At 53.4% G+C, this 17876-nt stretch overlaps 5 protein-coding genes across 6 annotated transcripts; 2 read left to right on the top strand and 3 right to left on the bottom strand.

Annotated features, from left to right (window-relative positions):
- The first annotated feature begins 365 nt into the window (after window positions 1-365).
- On the top strand, window positions 366-3166 carry LOC108165173 (golgin subfamily A member 4-like). The gene is made up of 9 exons (XM_017301245.2): window positions 366-521; window positions 589-632; window positions 734-1013; window positions 1067-1288; window positions 1355-1515; window positions 1580-1914; window positions 1969-2205; window positions 2274-2493; window positions 2550-3166. Exons 1-9 carry the CDS (start codon window positions 494-496, stop codon window positions 2700-2702), a joined length of 1680 nt encoding a protein of 559 aa, XP_017156734.2. The 5' UTR covers window positions 366-493; the 3' UTR covers window positions 2703-3166.
- Window positions 3167-3314: 148 nt separating this feature from the next.
- Window positions 3315-9299, bottom strand: LOC108164898 (defective chorion-1 protein, FC125 isoform). Of its 2 annotated transcripts, XM_017300865.2 has the most exons (5): window positions 9042-9299; window positions 6648-8979; window positions 6307-6584; window positions 5983-6101; window positions 3315-4111 (listed from the first exon to the last, which is right to left on the bottom strand). In XM_017300865.2, exons 1-5 carry the CDS (start codon window positions 9219-9221, stop codon window positions 3343-3345), a joined length of 3678 nt encoding a protein of 1225 aa, XP_017156354.2. In that variant the 5' UTR covers window positions 9222-9299; the 3' UTR covers window positions 3315-3342. The 2 variants fall into 2 exon arrangements, with proteins under 2 accessions (XP_017156354.2, XP_033249363.1); XM_033393472.1 differs by lacking the exon at window positions 3315-4111 and having other exon boundaries at window positions 6034-6115.
- A 706-nt stretch (window positions 9300-10005) lies between these two features.
- Window positions 10006-12684, top strand: LOC108164897. The gene is made up of 3 exons (XM_017300864.2): window positions 10006-10477; window positions 10540-11510; window positions 11569-12684. Exons 2-3 carry the CDS (start codon window positions 10659-10661, stop codon window positions 12589-12591), a joined length of 1875 nt encoding a protein of 624 aa, XP_017156353.1. The 5' UTR covers window positions 10006-10477; window positions 10540-10658; the 3' UTR covers window positions 12592-12684.
- A 37-nt stretch (window positions 12685-12721) lies between these two features.
- On the bottom strand, window positions 12722-14603 carry LOC108156460. The gene is made up of 2 exons (XM_017287964.2): window positions 14251-14603; window positions 12722-14180 (listed from the first exon to the last, which is right to left on the bottom strand). The coding sequence occupies exons 1-2, from the start codon at window positions 14601-14603 to the stop codon at window positions 12722-12724; spliced, it is 1812 nt and encodes a 603-aa protein (XP_017143453.1).
- Window positions 14604-15971: 1368 nt separating this feature from the next.
- On the bottom strand, window positions 15972-17867 carry LOC108156386. Its single transcript, XM_017287847.1, has 2 exons — window positions 17052-17867; window positions 15972-17000 (listed from the first exon to the last, which is right to left on the bottom strand). The coding sequence occupies exons 1-2, from the start codon at window positions 17865-17867 to the stop codon at window positions 15972-15974; spliced, it is 1845 nt and encodes a 614-aa protein (XP_017143336.1).
- Window positions 17868-17876: the final 9 nt, after the last annotated feature.

Raw genomic sequence — 17876 nt, 5'->3', positions numbered from 1 at the left:
AATGGTGACCTAGGAAATCAGAAGTTGGGGAAGGTGACTTCGCGAGCCTTGACTATAGTGCATGGACCTTTGACCATCTCCTAGTACTGCCAGCTGTAAGCCGTGGGATATCTGGTGTATGCGTGTGCCGAGACCACTTGCCTTCGAAGATGAGCAGGAAATGGGAGTGACTTGAGTAATACTTGAATGTCATGGAACTCATCGAAATGGAATGCACCTCGTACTAGGCCTATGATGAGTGTCGCTGTCGTCCACTAAAGGGATACCCTACAACGGCCATGTATTAATCTGAAACAAAAGCCAGATCGTAGTAAGAGCAACATAGGCCTTCGCTGTCACAGCAGGTTGTTCAACAGTATGACATTATGGATGTCAATAGCATTATATAAATCTTCATTCAACAAACTTTCCGAACTTTCCAAACTACAGTAAAAATTGTACAGTTAATAATTTGTTCTTGTTTTTCATTTAAATCACCATTAAAAAGCCTAAAATGCCACAAAATTCAACAAAAATTCGTCGTGAGTTGCCAGCATTGCTAGCATTTGTAAAACCCAACTAATAAAGCTCCTCATCAATCCATTACAGACACTAAGGCTAGCAACCTTCGCACCTTGGTGAATAATTCATGGGTAAGTTGCTTCAATAGAAGGTGGTGGGGGGGGGGGGGGGGGGGGGGGGGGGGGGGGGAGGGTGGAAGATCCTCAGCCACCTAAAAGGGAATATTCTCCAGGTCGCGGGTCAAGAATCAGTCTCGCCTCCCCGACGCAGGCTGTCGATGTCGCTTGGTAGGTATTCTGGAAGTTGCACTCCAGGAAAGTTCAATGGCAGCAGTGCCTCACCGCCCATTTCGGTAATGGACTCGGACACGGACCAGGGGTCTGACGACGAGACTAAGACAGACCCTGGGAAGTCCAACTCCAAGATCCCAAGCCCAAGGATAGACGCAAGCCCACCTGCTGCACAGCCACCGAGCCTCGTAACGACGGAAGACACTACCGTGGTCGGAACACGTAGGTTCAACCCCTCATCTTATTTGCGTCGAGTCCTTTTAGCTCTCTTATAGTCCAAGGTGAAAGCCACACGCAAATCATCGAGGAAAATCGTCTGAGGCTCATTGAGAAACAATACCAGATTCTGAAATCCCTTCAATCGGATTTTATACGCTCATTGGAGTCATTAGATCCGCAGGAGTCCGAGATGATTGGCACGTACAAATTTATGCCACTTGTGCTCGACGAGAACAACAAGTGGCTTGTCAAAAATGATGATCTGACCCTGAATTTGCGTGAGTCTCCATGGATTCAATTCCCACGCCGCACAGCAGAACAGATCAGTGCCTTTCTTTTTGTAGCCGCCGAGAGTGTGCAAGATCTTAAGGATCGTTGCGAGGCTGCCGTTAACTCGGGCTTCATGTTGCTCTACGACCAACTGGAGTGCGTCCAGTTGGCCAACGACGAGTTCGAGGCGTCGCAACAGAAGGAGAAGCTCCAAGTCAGCCTAGAGGGTCTTTTGGTATGAATGCGGCAATCAGTCACTCGTAGAACTCACGGTTCAGGCCCCTCCCTTTTATCGATAGAAACGCAAAGTGTGCACCATCGTTGAGAGTATCGATCTGGCTTGTGGGTCAACTGAAGGCCAACAGGATGAGCATGACCTGCATATGTACCGCAAGATAGACGAGCTGCAGAAACAGAAGGAGGTCATGGAGGCGCGGATCTTAGAGATCACCGAGAATCACAACGAACAGATGAATCGGCTCAAGGCAAGGTTTAAGGAGGATCAGGAAAACCATCATTCGAATTTGGAGGAGCTGCAGGAGATGCTGAGCGCCAGCAAGGCACAACGAGACGAATTGGAAAGGCAGCTGATGAATAAGGACAACGCCATCGAATCTGACAAGGAAATGACTCTGTGAGTGGATCAACCATATCTCATGTGAACTGTAAGTTGTCTATCCTTAAGCAGTAACCACCAGTTCGAGGAGTTGAGTGCTGAGCTTGTCCGGACACGGAAAGAGCTCAAAAGTAGCAAGGATCATATATCTTTTCTCGAGAGCAAGGGGAAGGTGGATAGCGGGCTTATAAAGAATTTGCAAAAACGTGTGGATGAACTGCAAAAAAGTGGTATGTGGATTCACTTTTGTATAGCTAAAGTCCAGCAGGCTATGGACATGCATCAGACATCGCCCATGTCCGTCAGCAGGTGAGGCCCCCAACTAAAGGGTAACTTGGGTGCAGACTCAAATAAATATTTCCATTTGACATCCGCAGTGTGCAGCTGGTGCTTGCAGATCTGGAACATGCGAAGTCGGATATATACAAATCCCAGCAATTGGTGGACAAGTTGAAGACACAGGCGGATCGCGACCAGATGATGCTATGCAGGTGCAACGCAGAGCTCAACACCCTTCGTCTGAAGGATACTGAAAAACAAAAAGCTTATGTAGAACTTTTATTGGAGTCTGTCAACAACGACACGCTGATAGATCAGGTGCGTGGTCATGGGATAGTCGCTAAACTATGCTTATTATATAGCTCTGGTTGCAGATGCGCCAAAAGCTGAACGCGATGGGGGATCAGCTATCTGATTTCGTTGGAAAACTGGAGCTCCATATGCAGGAAATCAGACGCCTGAAGGAGTTTAAGAACTTTTTGTTGGAGGAAAACGCTCGCATCGAGCAGCAAAGGGAAGGAATATAAGGAAGCCAAAAACGATGGGGAACAGCAGGTTGAAAAACTAACGTAGCAGCTATAAATACTGCAATTGGTCGCCATTTCTACCCCTAATATAATTTGGAAGGAATTCCGATTTGAAGTCAGGAATTTGAAGACTTTCTTCTGCACAAAGAAAATCCGCCAACTTTAATTGAAGGCCTCATCAACGTTTGCAGAGTATGCGAACTCTGAATCTGGGGCATAATCAGCTGCCCAGCAGCATTTTCAGCTCAACCAACAGATACTGGAGCAGGATCAGTCAGACCATCAAATGAACCAACACGAGCCCATACAGATCTCTTTTTTGCACCGATCCTTTTTCCACCATTGCGTACAACTACAGCCTACACAGCATTTTCAACAACAGCAATGACCAAGGCTAGTCAGACATCATAAAACACATATAAATTATATAAATGCTGTACCATAAATACCCCTATGCATCTTGAGTGATCTTAAGGTTCCGTATTGCTTGAAATTGCTTTCCTGCTCGTTCGATTAGCTAGTTAGTTGGGGATACTCCCAAGTGGAAGCCTAAAGATTTGTTTCGATTCCCTTCTTCCTGTAAGGAATGAATTCTATGCTTACAAAACACACTGTTTTCACTAAAAGTTGTTGGTTTGTTTTATTTTGGAATAACAAAAGACGAATCATCAACATTATCCGTATCATCATCGAATCTAAAGTAATCGAGTTCGTTGTCATCCTGATCATTTCTGCCAGAGTTGTCCATATCATCGTCGTCGTCGTCGTCGTTGTTGTTGTTGTTGTTGTTGTTGTTGCTGTTTTTGGTATCGCTCGACTCTTGGCTCTCCTTTAGATCCAGGTCCGGTTCTATATCCTCCACCTCTGTTTCTGCCTCCGCTTGATCCTCCTCTTCCTCCTCAAAAAGTCCCCGCTCGGCGGCCCCCAGCTCGTAAACGGGCCCCTCCTCCGACTCATACTTGGGCTTGCGTTTCTTTGCGGCTGTCTTCCTACCCAGTAACGGTGGCTGGACCTCTACGCGGGTCTGGTTGGTGTGGTGGCTGAGCATGGTCTTGTAAAGATGGGGAAAGCGTCGCTGGAACTCGATTTTTATGCGCAACAGGCGCTCCAGCATGTCGGGTGTGAGCAGGCTTCTCTGCTGCGGAATCTGGGGCATGATGTGCGTATCCCGGCGACGCCGCCCATCGCTGTCCTTGAGGTAGGCCGCATAGCTGCCGCCGCCGGTGTACAGGGCATGGTGGGGATCGTAAGCCTTGTGGGTCCAGGGATCGTCGGGTCGGGACACTGGCAGAAGACCCATATACGGATGCAATAGCCCCTCGCTGTAGGTGTACTTGGAGCCCAAAGTTGGATCGGACTCGGTCTCAGATGCGGATGCGGATTCAGATGCGGTTGATGCTGATGATTGACTGAAGATGGACGATGTGTGGCATGCCATGGAAAATGAAGAAGGGATGCATGATTGATTAGTGATTCGAATGATTGTGATCTATGGGAGATGGTTTATATATCTATGGCCCGACACCTTGCCCATGCCAGGGCTGGGCGTGGCCCTTAATGTAGACTATGGTTATGGTTTAATGGTTACGATTAATATAATGGTTATAATGGAGGGCTCGTGCTGATAATGGTGGGGGGCTTCTGCTGCCTGCGTCGCACTCGCTTGCGCTTCAAGACGCTGCTGCTCGGTCGCTTGGACTGGACACTGGAGCCTGCTGTTCCCCCTACTTCTCTTCCCGCGGTCTGCATTTCGCGCTGAAGCTGCAATTGGAGGAGATCGTTTAGAACGTCGACCAGTTGGTCCAGTTTACTGCCGCTGAGCCTGGCCACATGACGGGAGCCCCCAGCTGGCTCCGTCACCGGCTTCAATCTGGTGGTTAGCTTTGCCTGCCGCGTGGCCCGCTGCCAGCCATTGTCGCTGTCTCCTCCGCCCCTTCGCTTGACACTGCTTGCCGTGCTCCGGCGGCGCACAAACTTCCCCCGCATCGCATATGGACTGGGTGTGGTGGCGGCGGCGGCGACACTGTAGTCGAAATCATCATCGTCGAGTGCCGCATTCAGAAGCGCCGCCTGCTGCTTGACGCTGCTGGAGGACTGGGTAGAAGAGCGCTTGGCCTTGTTCTCAGAATCGGACTGCACCTCGGGATAGGGATAGGAGGCGTCTTCAGTGGAGCCATTCGGCTCGTAACCGTTTCCCTTGGGCAGCTCCAGGTCCTGGCCCTCGGCAAACTGACGCTCGTGAGACTTTGTCAGGTATTCGGTGTCGTATCCGCGGTTGGCCAGCATTCGCTGCCAGGTCTTCTCATCCTCGTACTCCATATGGGACATGGCCAGGTCTGAGGCGGAGGCAGTAACACCGTCTTGGTCCTCATCTGTCTTAGCAATGGCATTGGCATGCTTCAGTTTGGTTGGGAATTGCCTTGGGGTGGGGCTGGTGCTGGCTCTGGCTGTGCTAGTGCTGGTGGGATCAGCGGCTTCTGTGGTGGTTGCCTGGACAACACTTGCTGTGGTGGTCTCAGGGCTTCCCTCCTGTTCGAGCTGCTTCTCTACCTTTGGTACCTTTTTCCCCTGCTCCACTTTCTTCTCCACCTTGGAAGCAGCAACATTGCTCTTCAGCCTCAGAAACTTATCGGTGAGCAGCGCCAGCTCCGTCTTTAGCTCTGCAATAATGCTGTGCAAATGCTCGTTCTCCTCCTCTGGATCTTGGGAATGATTCGCCAGTGTTTCGTTTCCTGGATGTGAAGCGGCCACCGCTGAATCCTGTTGCATTTCCGGATTAGGAGCCTCTTTTGCTCCTAGAGCTGTGGCTATCGTTTCCGTTGTGGTGGACATCTGTGGAATGTAGGTCCGGTCTAGGTGATGGTCTTGCTGCTGCAGCTCCTCCTCCTGCTGAACGCCTTCAGCATAATCATCTCCGCCAATCTCCAGCGGCTCTTGACTGGCCCTCTCCAGGGCCTCACGTATGGAGGCGGCATTGTAGCGCATCAGCGCCTCGGCAGGATCCTCATCCGGACTGAGAGTGATCTCCTTCAGGCCCAGCTTGTACTCCCGCCGCAGAGCATTCAAAGAACTCTCATCGATGGTCTCCAGGGTACCGTATTCGGCATTGCGTCGATGGCGCCCGCTTCGACGGCGAGCGCCGCGACAGCGACAGCCCTGGATAGCACCTGCTTCTCCAGCGCCGCTGCATTGGCATCCCCTGCCGCAGCGGCAATGGGAGCTGGCACAGCCGCAGCCCTTGTGGGCCACATTCCCCAAAGATCTGTGAAAGATGGCTAACCTTTTGTGTAGTCGCTGTTGCGGTGTTGCTGGTGGCGTCGTTTGTGGGGTCGTCTGGTTAATGCTTCGCTGCTGCTGTTGCTGCTGCTGCACTCCGTTGGGATTGCCGGGGTTTATTGTCTGAAATGCGTCGCCTGTTTAATGACATGAGGAGGACCACGGAGAGAGAGACCAAACCAAAAGAAAGGCGAATGAATCTTATGAAATGGTTCAAATGAAGGCAACTACGGAGGTGTCTACGTGTATTCGTGGCGGTGTGTGGGTGCTAGTGGTGTGTGGTGTATGGTGTATGCTGGAGGAGTGGCTTCTATAGGTTTCAACTTACCCTCGCCATCGTCTGGTGCTGTCGCAGCATCTCGTCGACCTCCTCATTGCCCAGGGCAGCCCGATAGCCGGAGCTCGAGTAGCCGGAGCTCGAGTAGCCGCCGCCTCCATAAGCATTCGATCCGTAGCCGCCGCCACCGTAGCTGGTACCATAGCTGGGCACCGGCTGTGGACGTGGCTGCTGCTGCTGTACGGCATAGTAGTTGATCACAGTGGGCGATCCTTGGCCATGCTTGGACTTCTTGCGCTTGTTGCCGCCCAGGCCCAGGGCATCGACTCCTGGAGATGATAAGGTTGGGTCACGGTCACGATCACGGCTACGGAATACGCCAAAGAGATTACCTTTGTGGCGTGCCTGGCCAGGTACCTCCGGCATCTGCGGCTCTGCCTCGCCCAGCAGCGATTCACCCTCTTCTGCTGCGTTGGCACCCTCCTGTTGGCCCTCACCTTGGGGCTCACCCCACTGACGGGCTGCGTGCATTGGATCCTCATTCTTTAGCTGCATCCTCATGTCCAGCTGCTGCATTTGCATTGGATCCATTGTCATCTGTCTTTGCTGTTGCATCATCATCATGGGATTCTGCTGCATTTTGGCCTCGTTTTTCTCAGCTTCCCACTGCCTCTGCTGCTGCATCATGGGATTCTGCTGCATTTTGGCCTCGTTTTTCTCAGCTTCCCACTGCCTCTGCTGCTGCATGATGGGATTCTGTTGCATTTGCGGTGGCGGTATCGCCATTTGTCGCTGCTGCATCATCATGGGCTGCTGCTCCATACGCACGGGCTGTTGCATCATCATCATCGGCTGCTGCTCCATTCGCTGCTGCATCATCATGGGCTGCTGTTGCATTTGCGCATGCTCTGCCATCATCTGCCTCTGTACCTGCTGCTGCTGCATTTGAGCGTGCTCCGCCATCATCTGCCTCTGCTGCATCAGCATGGGGTTCTGCTGCAGTTTGGCCTCGTTTTGTTCGGCTTCCCACTGCCTCTGTTGCATCATCATGGGCTGCTGTTCCATCTTCACCTGCTGCATCATCATGGGCTGCTCCTGCTGCTGTTGCTCTGCCATCATCTGCCTCTGCTGTTGCATTTTTGCTTCGTTTTGCTCGGCTTCCCACTGCCTCTGCTGCATCATCATGGGGTTCTGCTGCTGCTGTTGCTCCGCCATCATCTGCCTCTGCTGTTGCATTTTTGCTTCGTTTTGCTCGGCTTCCCACTGCCTCTGTTGCATCATCATGGGATTCTGTTGAATTTTGGCCTCGTTTTTCTCGGCTTCCCACTGCCTCTGCTGCATCTGAGGCATGGGCTGCTGCTGCTGCATCTGTCGCTGCATAATTTGCGGATTCTCTGGTTTCCCTTGCGCCTCTCCGGTGGCTCGGTAGGCGGCATAGATCTTGTCCTCTTTGCTCTTCTCCTGGGCTGCCGACTGCTGCTCTGTTGCCATGCGGTAGGCGTAGGCCATGATCTTCACAATATCCTCCTTGGACATGGACGCCTCCGAGGGCATGGTCTGGCGCTTGAAGGCGGCGTGGTTGGCGCGCGACTTGCGCTGCGCCTCCTTATGGAGCAGACGTCGGACGTAGTCATCGCGCAGGGCCCGCTCAATGTCCGCCCGTGTGATTTTGTGGACGGGGGTGCGACTCAGGGGATAGGAGACTTTATAAGGGCTACCACTGCTGGAAGTAGCGCTCGAGCGCATCTCCTTGGCCACGCGCTCAATCTGCTGGAGCATCTTCAGCTCGGCAATGACCTGGCGCTCGAACGCTCTCAGCTTCGCCTCGACCCGCAGATCCTCCAGCGGCTTGGCCTCACCTTCATCGCCTTGACGGTTCATGGGCATGCGAAACCAGAGCAATGGCACTCGCTCCTTGTCATCCAGGTCGTTCTCCTGCGAGTCGGCCGCCTCGGGCCTAACTCGCACCTCGGATATGTCCGAGGCCTGGCCATCAGAGCCGGGCGCAGGGCCAGGATTGGCGGGCGGTGCTCCCGGCCACATCTGTCGCAGATTGCTGAAGAAATCCACGTTGCTGGGCATCGCTGGCATCGGTGGCATTGGTGGCATTGGTGGCAGGGCCTGCTGGGCCTGGCCCAGCAATTGATTGACATCAAAGTTGTTGGGAGTCAGAAACGAGAAGGGATTCGGAGCTGCCACTGGGGCAGCTGGTTCATCGGCGGCTGGGGCTGCGGGCGGGGCAGGTTCTGCAGGGGGTGGCGGCACAACGGCTGGCGGCGGTGGAGGAGCTGCACCCAAGATGTTCTCGAATCCGAATTGCGGCATTTGTGGCAGCTGCATATTGGTAAGAGCCTGGCCCACATTGGGGGCGATCTGTCCGAGGTTAAAGCTATCCGGATTGAAGTTCGCTGGATTCATCCAGCCTTGGGCAAAGTTTGGGTTCGGCATTTGGGCCAGCAACTGGCCGAACGCGTTCGGCGCTGGTGGTGCGTCCTGGCGGGTGACACGAGTCTTGGCCGTGGGATCGTCGGCCAGGACTAGGACTACCTTGGATGCCGCCGCCGTCGGCTGGAGGGAATCGGGCACGGCGCCTAGGACCGTTTGAGCCGGAAAGAGCGCTCCCCAGCGCAGGAGGCTGCCCAAGGCGGGGAAGAGCATGTAGAACGCATCTATGGAGGGCACTCCGCTGCGGATTGGTGTGATGGGCGGCATCTGGCCGAGAATCTGGACGACGGGGGGTAAACCATCTTCAGTTAGGATCAAACACTCCCGAATCGAATACTCACCGTTTCCTCAGTGGGAAAGCGTGGCCTCGTGTCGGCGGCTGTTCCATTGCCAGAGATCTCCTGCTCGGCAGCATCTTTCGTTGTGACCGTGGCTTGCGATGGCGTCTCCTGGCCAAGGACCTGGCCACAGAGCACCAGCGCCAGGAGTGACGCCAGAAGCAACAGGCACTGCATTCTCATCTCGGACAGGTATCGCTCTTGGATAGAAGATCGATCGATATACGCCGGAGCTCGTTCGCCGACTGACTACTGCAGCTGTCACGACACTGGCCCAAATAGATTTTTTGCCCCCATGGGGTGGGCCACCAAACTGTTGACGTTGGCGAATTCGTGCCCCGCCGGTCGGTGGCCGCTTTGCTGCATTTTGCACGCACCCCGCGAACAGAACGTCGTTTCCGTATGTGTGTGACCCCGATCCGTGGCACCTACTCTTTACAGCAGCTCTTCTGGCTGCAGCAGCAAAAAACCTTGCTGAAAGTTCCATGGAATCAGCGTAAATGATGCACGGTAAACAATACTTCGCTGTCCAGGGCCGGAGTGACGCGGAAGGTCTTACCTAAAATGCGAATTAGACATTCCTCAAAACATGGTCAACCACTCTATGATAACTTACATGTCGCCCAGATATATAGAGATACATATGCATATTTACTGCACCCTGGGCCCAAAGAAATCCGTCCCTGGCAAGCGGTGGGCAGCGGTGTGCCCTTCATGGCTTCATGGTGTTTCTTTTGATCCGAGAAATTCTTGCAGCGTTGCCGCCCAGATCGATGTGTGTCACCATGGCGGAGATCAGATGGCTGAGCTCAGCTCGTTTCTGCTTTTCTGCTTGTCCAGACATGAGAAACAAAAGAAGAAGATTGTTTTTTTTTTTTTTTTGGCAGCGGGTGCTGCTGTGGTTTTGGTCTGCCGTCAGCGAAAAAGCACACACACACACACACACACACACATACTCACACGAAACACTACACCACAGTACAGCGACCTTTAGAATCTGTCTGCTGATGCACATTTATCATGCTCTGACAGATAATATTGTGAAATTACTCATGGGCAAAAACCACGAAAATATCAAAGAAACACGCTGCATTCCGTTAGTTGGGCACGGTAGATGGGGTGGGGGAGTTGTGGTAGTAACGTTGTTATTTCAAGATCCAATTGACCAGCCGTCTATCGATCAATCGATCAATCGGTTCATCCTCAAACGTTTTCCAATACTGCCACCATTAGAAATAGGAAGAGGCTTTTGCCACCACTGACCGAAGCTGCGCGGTAAAACGGACGCAAAATTTAAACAATGTATTTAATGTCCATTTATAATGCATTTACAAATGCCATAGATGTCGTTTACGTCCCGCAACAGTAGCGGGGAAAGGGACTCCGAAGATCGACCCGTCCCTAGGGACGGCGGCCATGAACGAAGACCAACCCAAGTTGTAATAACATATACTTTGAGTAAATATTATATATTTAATGCTAATTTATAATGCATTTACAGATGCCAGAGATATTGGGGACCCCAGCACGCAACATTACAATAACGACCCTCGTTAAACGGAGCATGCAACTGCAAAACAAAATGCCATCCAACAGTTGCAAAGGAGCCTCCGGGGAATCATGTTGCCGAGTGCCGTCCACAATATAAGCCTGGTCTACGCCCTTGTGTGGGCCATTGACCATCACTATGGACAGTCGACTAGTACGGCCCTGTCCCTCGTCCAGTTTGCCACCAGCTATGCCAGCCGGGACTACCACAACGATCTGATTGACGCGACCCTGTGTCGAGCATCGACCGCGGCTAAAATTCAGTTTCTCCTCGAGGATGAGCGCATGGACATGACGGAGAACACCGAGGAGTTGCCACCGCCCAGTGGGGTGATGGGACGACCGTGCGCCATTTGGTTTTTGGACAGCCTGCGTGCGTACATCCGACTCGAGCGGTATCTACTCCAGCCGGGCAGCACCTACAAGCGAAACGGCTTCTTCATCATTGTCTATACGGGCAGGGAGATGGAGCCCGTGGAGATAATCAAGATCATGTTCAGGCGCCTCCTCAACATCTATGTGCTCAATGTGAATGTGTTTTTGAGCAGGAGCGGCACTGTCCAGATGTACACCTATTATCCCTACGGACCACACCGATGCCGGTCGTCGCTGCCCGTATATTATGGCTCCTTTCAGGGCATGCCCTCCAGTGCGGAATTTGGACTCGGGAAGCAGCTCTTTCCCAGCAAACTGACGAACTTGCATGGCTGTGAGCTGGTCACAGCGACCTTCGAGCACCGGCCCTATGTGAGAATCGATGACGACGCCGATTCTCCCAACGGGCGGCGTCTGCACGGCATCGAGGGAATGATCTTTAGTTCGATTGCAGAGCGCATGAACTTCACAATCAAACTGATGGAGCGTCAGGACAAGGATCGGGGCCAGATTCTGCCCAATGGCAGCTATACGGGCATTCTCAAAATGGTGATTAAGTCTGCATTTCACTAAAGCTTAAATACATCTAATTTGCATAGCCTTGCAGATGTTGGAAGGCGACGCCAACATCACATTCGTGTGCTTCATGTACAGCAAGGAACGATCCGATGTGATGCTCCCGAGCGTCTCCTATACGAACTTTCCAATTGTTCTGGTCATACCTGGTGGGGCGTCAATGTCGCCGCTGGAGCGACTGATGAAGCCATTCCGTTACATCATCTGGTCCTGTCTGATCGTGAGTGTGCTGGTCGGCCTCACCCTGATTGCCGTCCTCCAGATGATGCCAGTGCCAGCGCTGCGCGATCTGGTCCTCGGTAGAAGCAATCGATTGCCCTGCCTGGGCCTGTGGTACACCCTCCTAGGCGGCTTGGCCCTGCGCACGCCGCGACGTAACTTTTCACGCTACCTGCTGGTCATGTGGCTGCTCCAGACTCTGGTGCTGCGGGCCGCCTATACGGGCCAGCTGTATCTCCTCCTGCAGGATGCTCAGGTGCGCACACCACTGCAGACGCTGGCCGAGGTGGTGGCCAAGGGATATGAGTTTTGCATGCTACCGGCCTTGAAGGGAGTCTTCCGCGACTCGCTGCTCGGCACAAAAATCCGCCTGGTGACGAACCACCAGGCCTCGCTTCGTCGACTGCGGGACGAGGAGGATCCGGGCATAGCGGTGCCGCTGCTGCTGCCGACGGTCTATGAGTTTGACTATCAATCAGGGCCGACCCAACGGCATCTAACCGTGCTGCCCGATGCCCTCATGACTGCTCCACTGACCTTCTACATGCGTCCGCATTCGTATCTGAAGCGTCGCATTGATCGCCTGCTAATGGCCATGATGTCGTCGGGGATTACCTACCACTATCGGCGCATATATCTCGATCGCATCGAGCGATTGGCCAAGCAGCGCAACCTGGAGCCCCAGCCGCTGACCATTATGCGGTTGGGTGGCGTCTTTGTCTGTTTCTTGGCCCTCCAGCTGCTGGCTGGCATAGTCTTTGTCTTGGAGCGTCTAGCTCTGAGGCATCCGCGCTTCCGCAGAGTCCTGGATGTGGCCAATCGCTATATAGCCTGATCCACACTAGCCCGCCATAGTCCCCCCCCCCCATAGACCCCACACACGAACACACTTTTGCACCTTGGACAATTGTACGAGTATGTATTAAAAAATTAAAATGAAATATATTCCCATTATCCTTACCCTTTTAAAACCTCTCCATTATCAAGGCCAATCTTCGCCAGTGTGGCCTCTGGCTAAGCAGCTCCAAGGCAAACACACAGATGCCCACAGCCAAGGCACCGCACAGACAATTCAGGGCGGCCCCAATGAAACCCATGGACTCGGCAAATCCCGCCCTCACATCCACGGCCGCCGCTTGATGCACCTTCCGGAAAGGACCCTTTCCATCCGTTGTGAGGGGCATGTTGGCCCAGGCAAGGCGCTGCGAGTGATGCTGGAACAAACCAAAGCTGCGCATGTTGAAGAGCAGATGATTGATTTTGCCCGAGAAGTACGAGTTGCGGGGAAAGTACATGCACAGCATGTTGTCCAGGATCTTCTCGGCGAGGATGATGAATCGGTGGCGATGCTCCTTGTGGTGAGTGAGATGGGTGGCCAAAAACGCGATGCTGGTGAAAGCCCCTGTGAGGGGAGGCTCCTTTAGAAGAGCATCGAACACGTCCACCGGCTGGCCGGGAGTGACCTTTACGAGCCCCTTGAACGCCGGCAGCTTGAGCGTCATGCGGTAGGTGGCATGATCCGTGATGAACACAAATCCGGCGGCCACCATCTGCTCAAAGGTGTGCGGCATGGGCTTGGCAGGTGAGTTGTGCAGAAAGTTAAAGACGGATCCCTCGTAGCTGACGCGCACAACGAAGCCCAAGAGGAGCCATCCGGCCACAACCGGAGCGGGCATCCTCCCCCAGCGCCTCAGGCACCGATGCACAATGGCCAGACCGCCGAGCAACAGCCAAGTGTATCGCTCGAAGGGGAACAGCATGATCTCGTAGTTGCTGTAGCTACTGCGCACCTTCAGCACAATCACATAGGGCATCTGGGTGTACGGCCACGTGGATGTGAGGTAGATTTGCCGTTCCGGGGTGCAGGCGGCACAGCCCAGTGTGAGATTTGCCCGACGATCCTGGAGCATACGATAGGCCCCCGTCATGGTGCCATTCAGGTAGCTAGAGCCCCCAATCAGCCCGACCGGTTCGTTGGGCATCAGCTGGATGGTGAAGTTCATCCTGGTCGCCATTATCCTAAGCAGCATACCATCCAAGCCATCGATCTGATCCTTCACCCGGCGCCGCTCCCAGCGAAGCTTCATGTAGGGCGCTATCGGCCACACAATCACGCTCAGCGGACAGCCATGTAGGTTGCCCAATCGAAAGGGGAACATCTCTCGCAGTCGCCACTCCTGTAGGGGCATCTCCACGGGATCGGTGCTGGCACAGCTGCCGGATGTGTACGGCAGAAAGCCATATGCCTTTAGGGTCGATCTCTCCATGTGGGCCAGCAGGAGCAGCACATTCAAGTTGTACAGGCGATGCAGAAAGTGCCCAAAGATCAAGGACATGGTGCTCCGTTGTATGCTCGCCTCTGGCTGGGATGTGAGCCACACAATCAGATACATGCCCTTGATCTCCAGGGCGGAACAGGCCACTCTGTCGATTGATAGTGCATGTTTAATTATTGCATGTTTTTGGTTTCTTGGAAAGATAGTCAGCCACTCACATTGCCTGCTCGGGACTCTGGACAAAGAGCAGCTGCAGCTGCACACGTACACTCATCTCGGAGCTCAGCTTCGACGCCAACACCACGGGCACCATCTCCTCTCTTCTCAGGCTGTAGTCGAGGACGAAGCGCACCAGATTCGCCTCCTTCTCGTCCAAATGCTCATAGTCGGTGCTGATGAAAACACTCATATTGTGCGCGACGCAAGTGTTCAATCGAATCCGATGCAGCGCCTCGGTAATCTTCCCGACCAACGGCTCTTGCAGCGACGGCTCTTCTACGGTCCACGAGCTAGCCTTCACCTGAAGAAACCACAGGACTTGGAGCACAATCCCAGCACTGGACAGCTTCATGTCGATGGTAAAACTGAACGAATTTTCGCACCATCGAAGGGCTTTTGTTTGCAATTTCGATTTGGCAATCGATTGAAGGTTGGTTCCCAGTAGACCCTTTTCCTATCAATCACAAATATCTTTGAAAGTACAGTGCGGCTGTAAAAACGGCTCCAAATGATAGTGGGACAATTGTTTGGAGGAGTGGGTTTGATCGATCCAACGGGGACACTTTTGCGCGGCATTCCCCAGATTGTGTGGACCATAGCATAATAATGCTTTGGAGCTATTGAGTCATAAACATACAAAAAGTAAGTACCTAATACAGATATTTTCAGTAAAAATCAAATCGATGGATGTGCAAACTCCCACAACAGATGGTAAAGCATGCTGCAAAGTTATCTGCCGTCATCTTTCGATGGATATAGGACATCTCGAGTGACGGTGACGTTCAAGGAACTGCCACAACATCACCATCTCAGTATGTCTTCAGTATCTGAGAATAAGGGCATCTCGACAAGGGATCATCCATGCTGAATGTGAACAGAATGTCATTCAAGCAACATCAATGGACGGTATGGATCGAGATCGAGTGGCAGGAAATTATACTAGTTCGTTCTCTCGCTGGAGATACACTCGTCATCGTCATCGGCCAGTTTAGCTTCTAGATGCAGTTGATATTGTTCGTTCATTTATTTAAATAAAATATAACTTTTTCGGAGATACATGTTTCTGGGTTTTAGTTTACATTCGCGGCTTCCACGTTCACACGTGACTTGGTCGAATGGTCTCTGTTGCCGTTCGCTTGTGGGAAGTTTTGACAGCGAATTCAGCGAGTTTTTATTACATACTATCGGTTGCCCTATAGATGCGAAGCGCACTGTATACCATAAGGAAAACGCAAACTTCCAAGCGATTCCAAGCGATTGAAATGATTTGTACGAATAGGAAACCCGTGACTGTTAGCTGTAATGCATTAACAAATCAGCGTTCATCACTTAAACTAATTGCTGCGTACACGGTAGGGCGTGGTGGTGCCACCCAAGGCACAGCACCCCACCGCACCCCACCCCATCCCACCTCACCATCAGGGCACCACCTCGCTCCAACGGCTGTGGGTGGCGGTGTCGGGGCATGTGCGTGACAGGTTTCGGTGTCAGTATTATGCATGAGGCGCATAACCATAAATTAACACCATCAACGGAGCACACACATAGACACAGACAGGTTGTGCCGTGCCTCAGACAGGGGTCGGGCGTGGGTTTTGTGTGGTGGTGCCACCGCCTCCACTGCCAGCCCCGTTAGTGTCAGCGACATGCAAACGGCATGTGTCGGCCCGTAAGAGGTTTACAAATCGCCGGACACCGCAGTGTGGAGTGGGAAGTGGGGCTACAAGAACAGCCGTTGCAGGGAAACCAATCGCTGGGAGAGAAGCTCTAGGAGGAAGATGAGCAGACTCAGGACATGACCCACCACCACCAGCAGAAACATGGCGTAGAGCTCCACGAGACCGAGCTCCTTGAATCCCTGCTCGTTGCGAAGGTAGCTCTCGACGAGCTCCCAGCGTGCCCAAACGGAGACCAGGCCCACGGATCGCATCCACAAGATCTCCTCGTTCAGGTGATCGATGAGAAAGGAGTGCTTGCTGAGGTACATCGTCATCTGCAGGCTCACAATGTCCTCGGCAATGATCTCGAAATGATCGGCCTCCACGGGCTGCCCCAGCCTCTGGCTCATCCTCTGGGCCCGCTCCGCCCTCAGGTGATTAAAGTGGATGTACATTTCCAGGGCCGAGGCAGAGACAAGGCGTGGCTCTTGCGGATTGGCCGCCAAGTAATCGAGAGGCACCGTCTCCTCGACGTCTGTGAGAATGCGGAAGGTCATGTGCTGCACGCTGGGTATCTCGGAGAGCACGTCGTGCACCAACGGCGTTAAGACCACAGTGTAGTTCTGCTGCACCAGGGCATCGATGGACTGTGGCCACCTGTTCAGCTGGTGGGTGCGGATCAAATGATAGAGCAGGCCCTGGTACACCGTCCGAATGATCAGTGTGTACAGCATCAGCATGAGGCAGTAGAGGCGTCCGGTGTGCGAGTGTGGCGCCCTCAGCAGCGGCATACCCACAAAGATCAGCTCCAGATTCAGCCAGAGCCTGGACTCGGGCCGCGTCTCGCGCAGCAGCCGTTCGATGGCCAGCTGCAGGAGCGCCGACAGGGCCAGGACCCCGACAATGGCCAGCCAGATCTGCAGGCGGTATGGATAGAAAAGGATGTCGAGCGAACTCAACTCAAAGCTGGAGTCCAGGATGCCGAACACCTCGCGGCTCTGGTGGTAGTTGTGCGTAGAGGTGGCCAACAGGCTGCGGTCCACCGTCTGCCGGATACCGCCCAGCGTCAGATCAGCCTCGTGACGCCGCAGCTGGAAAATCAATCTATTCAAAGTCGATTAACTGATCAATGCAAGACTCACCAACTCCAGGGCCTCATCGCGGACACTTTTCGCCTGAAGCTGACGCACGGCTATGGAGAAATTCATCCGCTCGGCGAGGGCCAGAAGCAGGCGACCCTCGTAGCCCCCGCTGACGCTCGCACCGCTGCTCTCCGAAACGTGTACCTCAACGAAAGGTGGCACATTCCAGAGGGCACAGCGCAGGGGGCAGCCAAACAGATTCCGTAGCTTGCGCGGAAAGATCTCCGGCTCGAGGAGAGCGCTGCCATTGTAGCGATTGATGAGCCGCGGCGACATATCCGAGCAGCTGCGCTCACTGAACGGATAGTAGCTGTATATGAGCACATCCCCATTGGACTTCTGCACCTGGACGCTGCAGTGAATGAGGTGGTAGCGCCAGCAGTACTCAAAGATCTGGCGCATCTCCTCCTGCAGCAGATGGTCACGGGCCTGCAGGAAGATGAAGTAGTGCTCATTGTAGTTGTACTCGCGGGCATAGTACTCCATCCGGATTTCCGAGAAGGCCGCAAACGAGTCCGTGAATATCACATTGAAGTGCCTGCGCCCCGCAACAGGACGCCAGGGCACCCCCTGCTCCACCTTGACAATCTGGAGCGGTGCCAGGCCCCAGTTGCGGAAGAGGGTGCTCATCATTTCGTTGTAAAAGTTGCAGGTGTGCTCGCTCCGGCAGCACAGGATCAGCACCAGGGAGGGCGTCACACTGAGTATATGATGGTGGACAACGTACAGCAGGGCTCGGGCCACAAATTCGTTGATTTGGTTCTCCTGCTCGCCGGACAGATCGTAGTACGAGCTGAGCAGCCCGGTTATGTTCATTCTCCGATT

This window comes from Drosophila miranda, chromosome XL, assembly GCF_003369915.1.
Source record: "Drosophila miranda strain MSH22 chromosome XL, D.miranda_PacBio2.1, whole genome shotgun sequence".
In the NCBI taxonomy this organism is placed as follows: Eukaryota; Metazoa; Arthropoda; class Insecta; order Diptera; family Drosophilidae; genus Drosophila; species Drosophila miranda.
Note: the sequence above shows the minus strand (reverse complement) of the source record. Positions and strands in the feature narration are given on the sequence as shown.

Excerpts from the sequence above, each read along its gene's own strand:
- LOC108165173 (XM_017301245.2), top strand. The coding sequence starts at position 494 with ATGCCACAAAATTCAACAAAAATTCGTC. Across the intron at positions 633-733 it reads CCTTGGTGAATAATTCATGG|GTCGCGGGTCAAGAATCAGT; the intron begins GTAAGTTGCTTC and ends AATATTCTCCAG. Across the intron at positions 1,014-1,066 it reads CACTACCGTGGTCGGAACAC|TCCAAGGTGAAAGCCACACG; the intron begins GTAGGTTCAACC and ends GCTCTCTTATAG.
- LOC108164898 (XM_017300865.2), bottom strand. The coding sequence starts at position 9,221 with ATGAGAATGCAGTGCCTGTTGCTTCTGGCGTCACTCCTGGCGCTGGTG. Across the intron at positions 6,585-6,647 it reads TGGCCAGGCACGCCACAAAG|GAGTCGATGCCCTGGGCCTG; the intron begins GTAATCTCTTTG and ends TATCATCTCCAG. Across the intron at positions 4,112-5,982 it reads CAACAGCGACTACACAAAAG|TCAATCATCAGCATCAACCG; the intron begins GTTAGCCATCTT and ends GTCCATCTTCAG.
- LOC108164897 (XM_017300864.2), top strand. The coding sequence starts at position 10,659 with ATGTTGCCGAGTGCCGTCCACAATATAAGCCTGGTCTACGCCCTTGTG. Across the intron at positions 11,511-11,568 it reads ATACGGGCATTCTCAAAATG|ATGTTGGAAGGCGACGCCAA; the intron begins GTGATTAAGTCT and ends ATAGCCTTGCAG.
- LOC108156460 (XM_017287964.2), bottom strand. The coding sequence starts at position 14,603 with ATGAAGCTGTCCAGTGCTGGGATTGTGCTCCAAGTCCTGTGGTTTCTT. Across the intron at positions 14,181-14,250 it reads CAGAGTCCCGAGCAGGCAAT|AGTGGCCTGTTCCGCCCTGG; the intron begins GTGAGTGGCTGA and ends ATCAATCGACAG.
- LOC108156386 (XM_017287847.1), bottom strand. The coding sequence starts at position 17,867 with ATGAACATAACCGGGCTGCTCAGCTCGTACTACGATCTGTCCGGCGAG. Across the intron at positions 17,001-17,051 it reads GCGATGAGGCCCTGGAGTTG|CTGCGGCGTCACGAGGCTGA; the intron begins GTGAGTCTTGCA and ends TTGATTTTCCAG.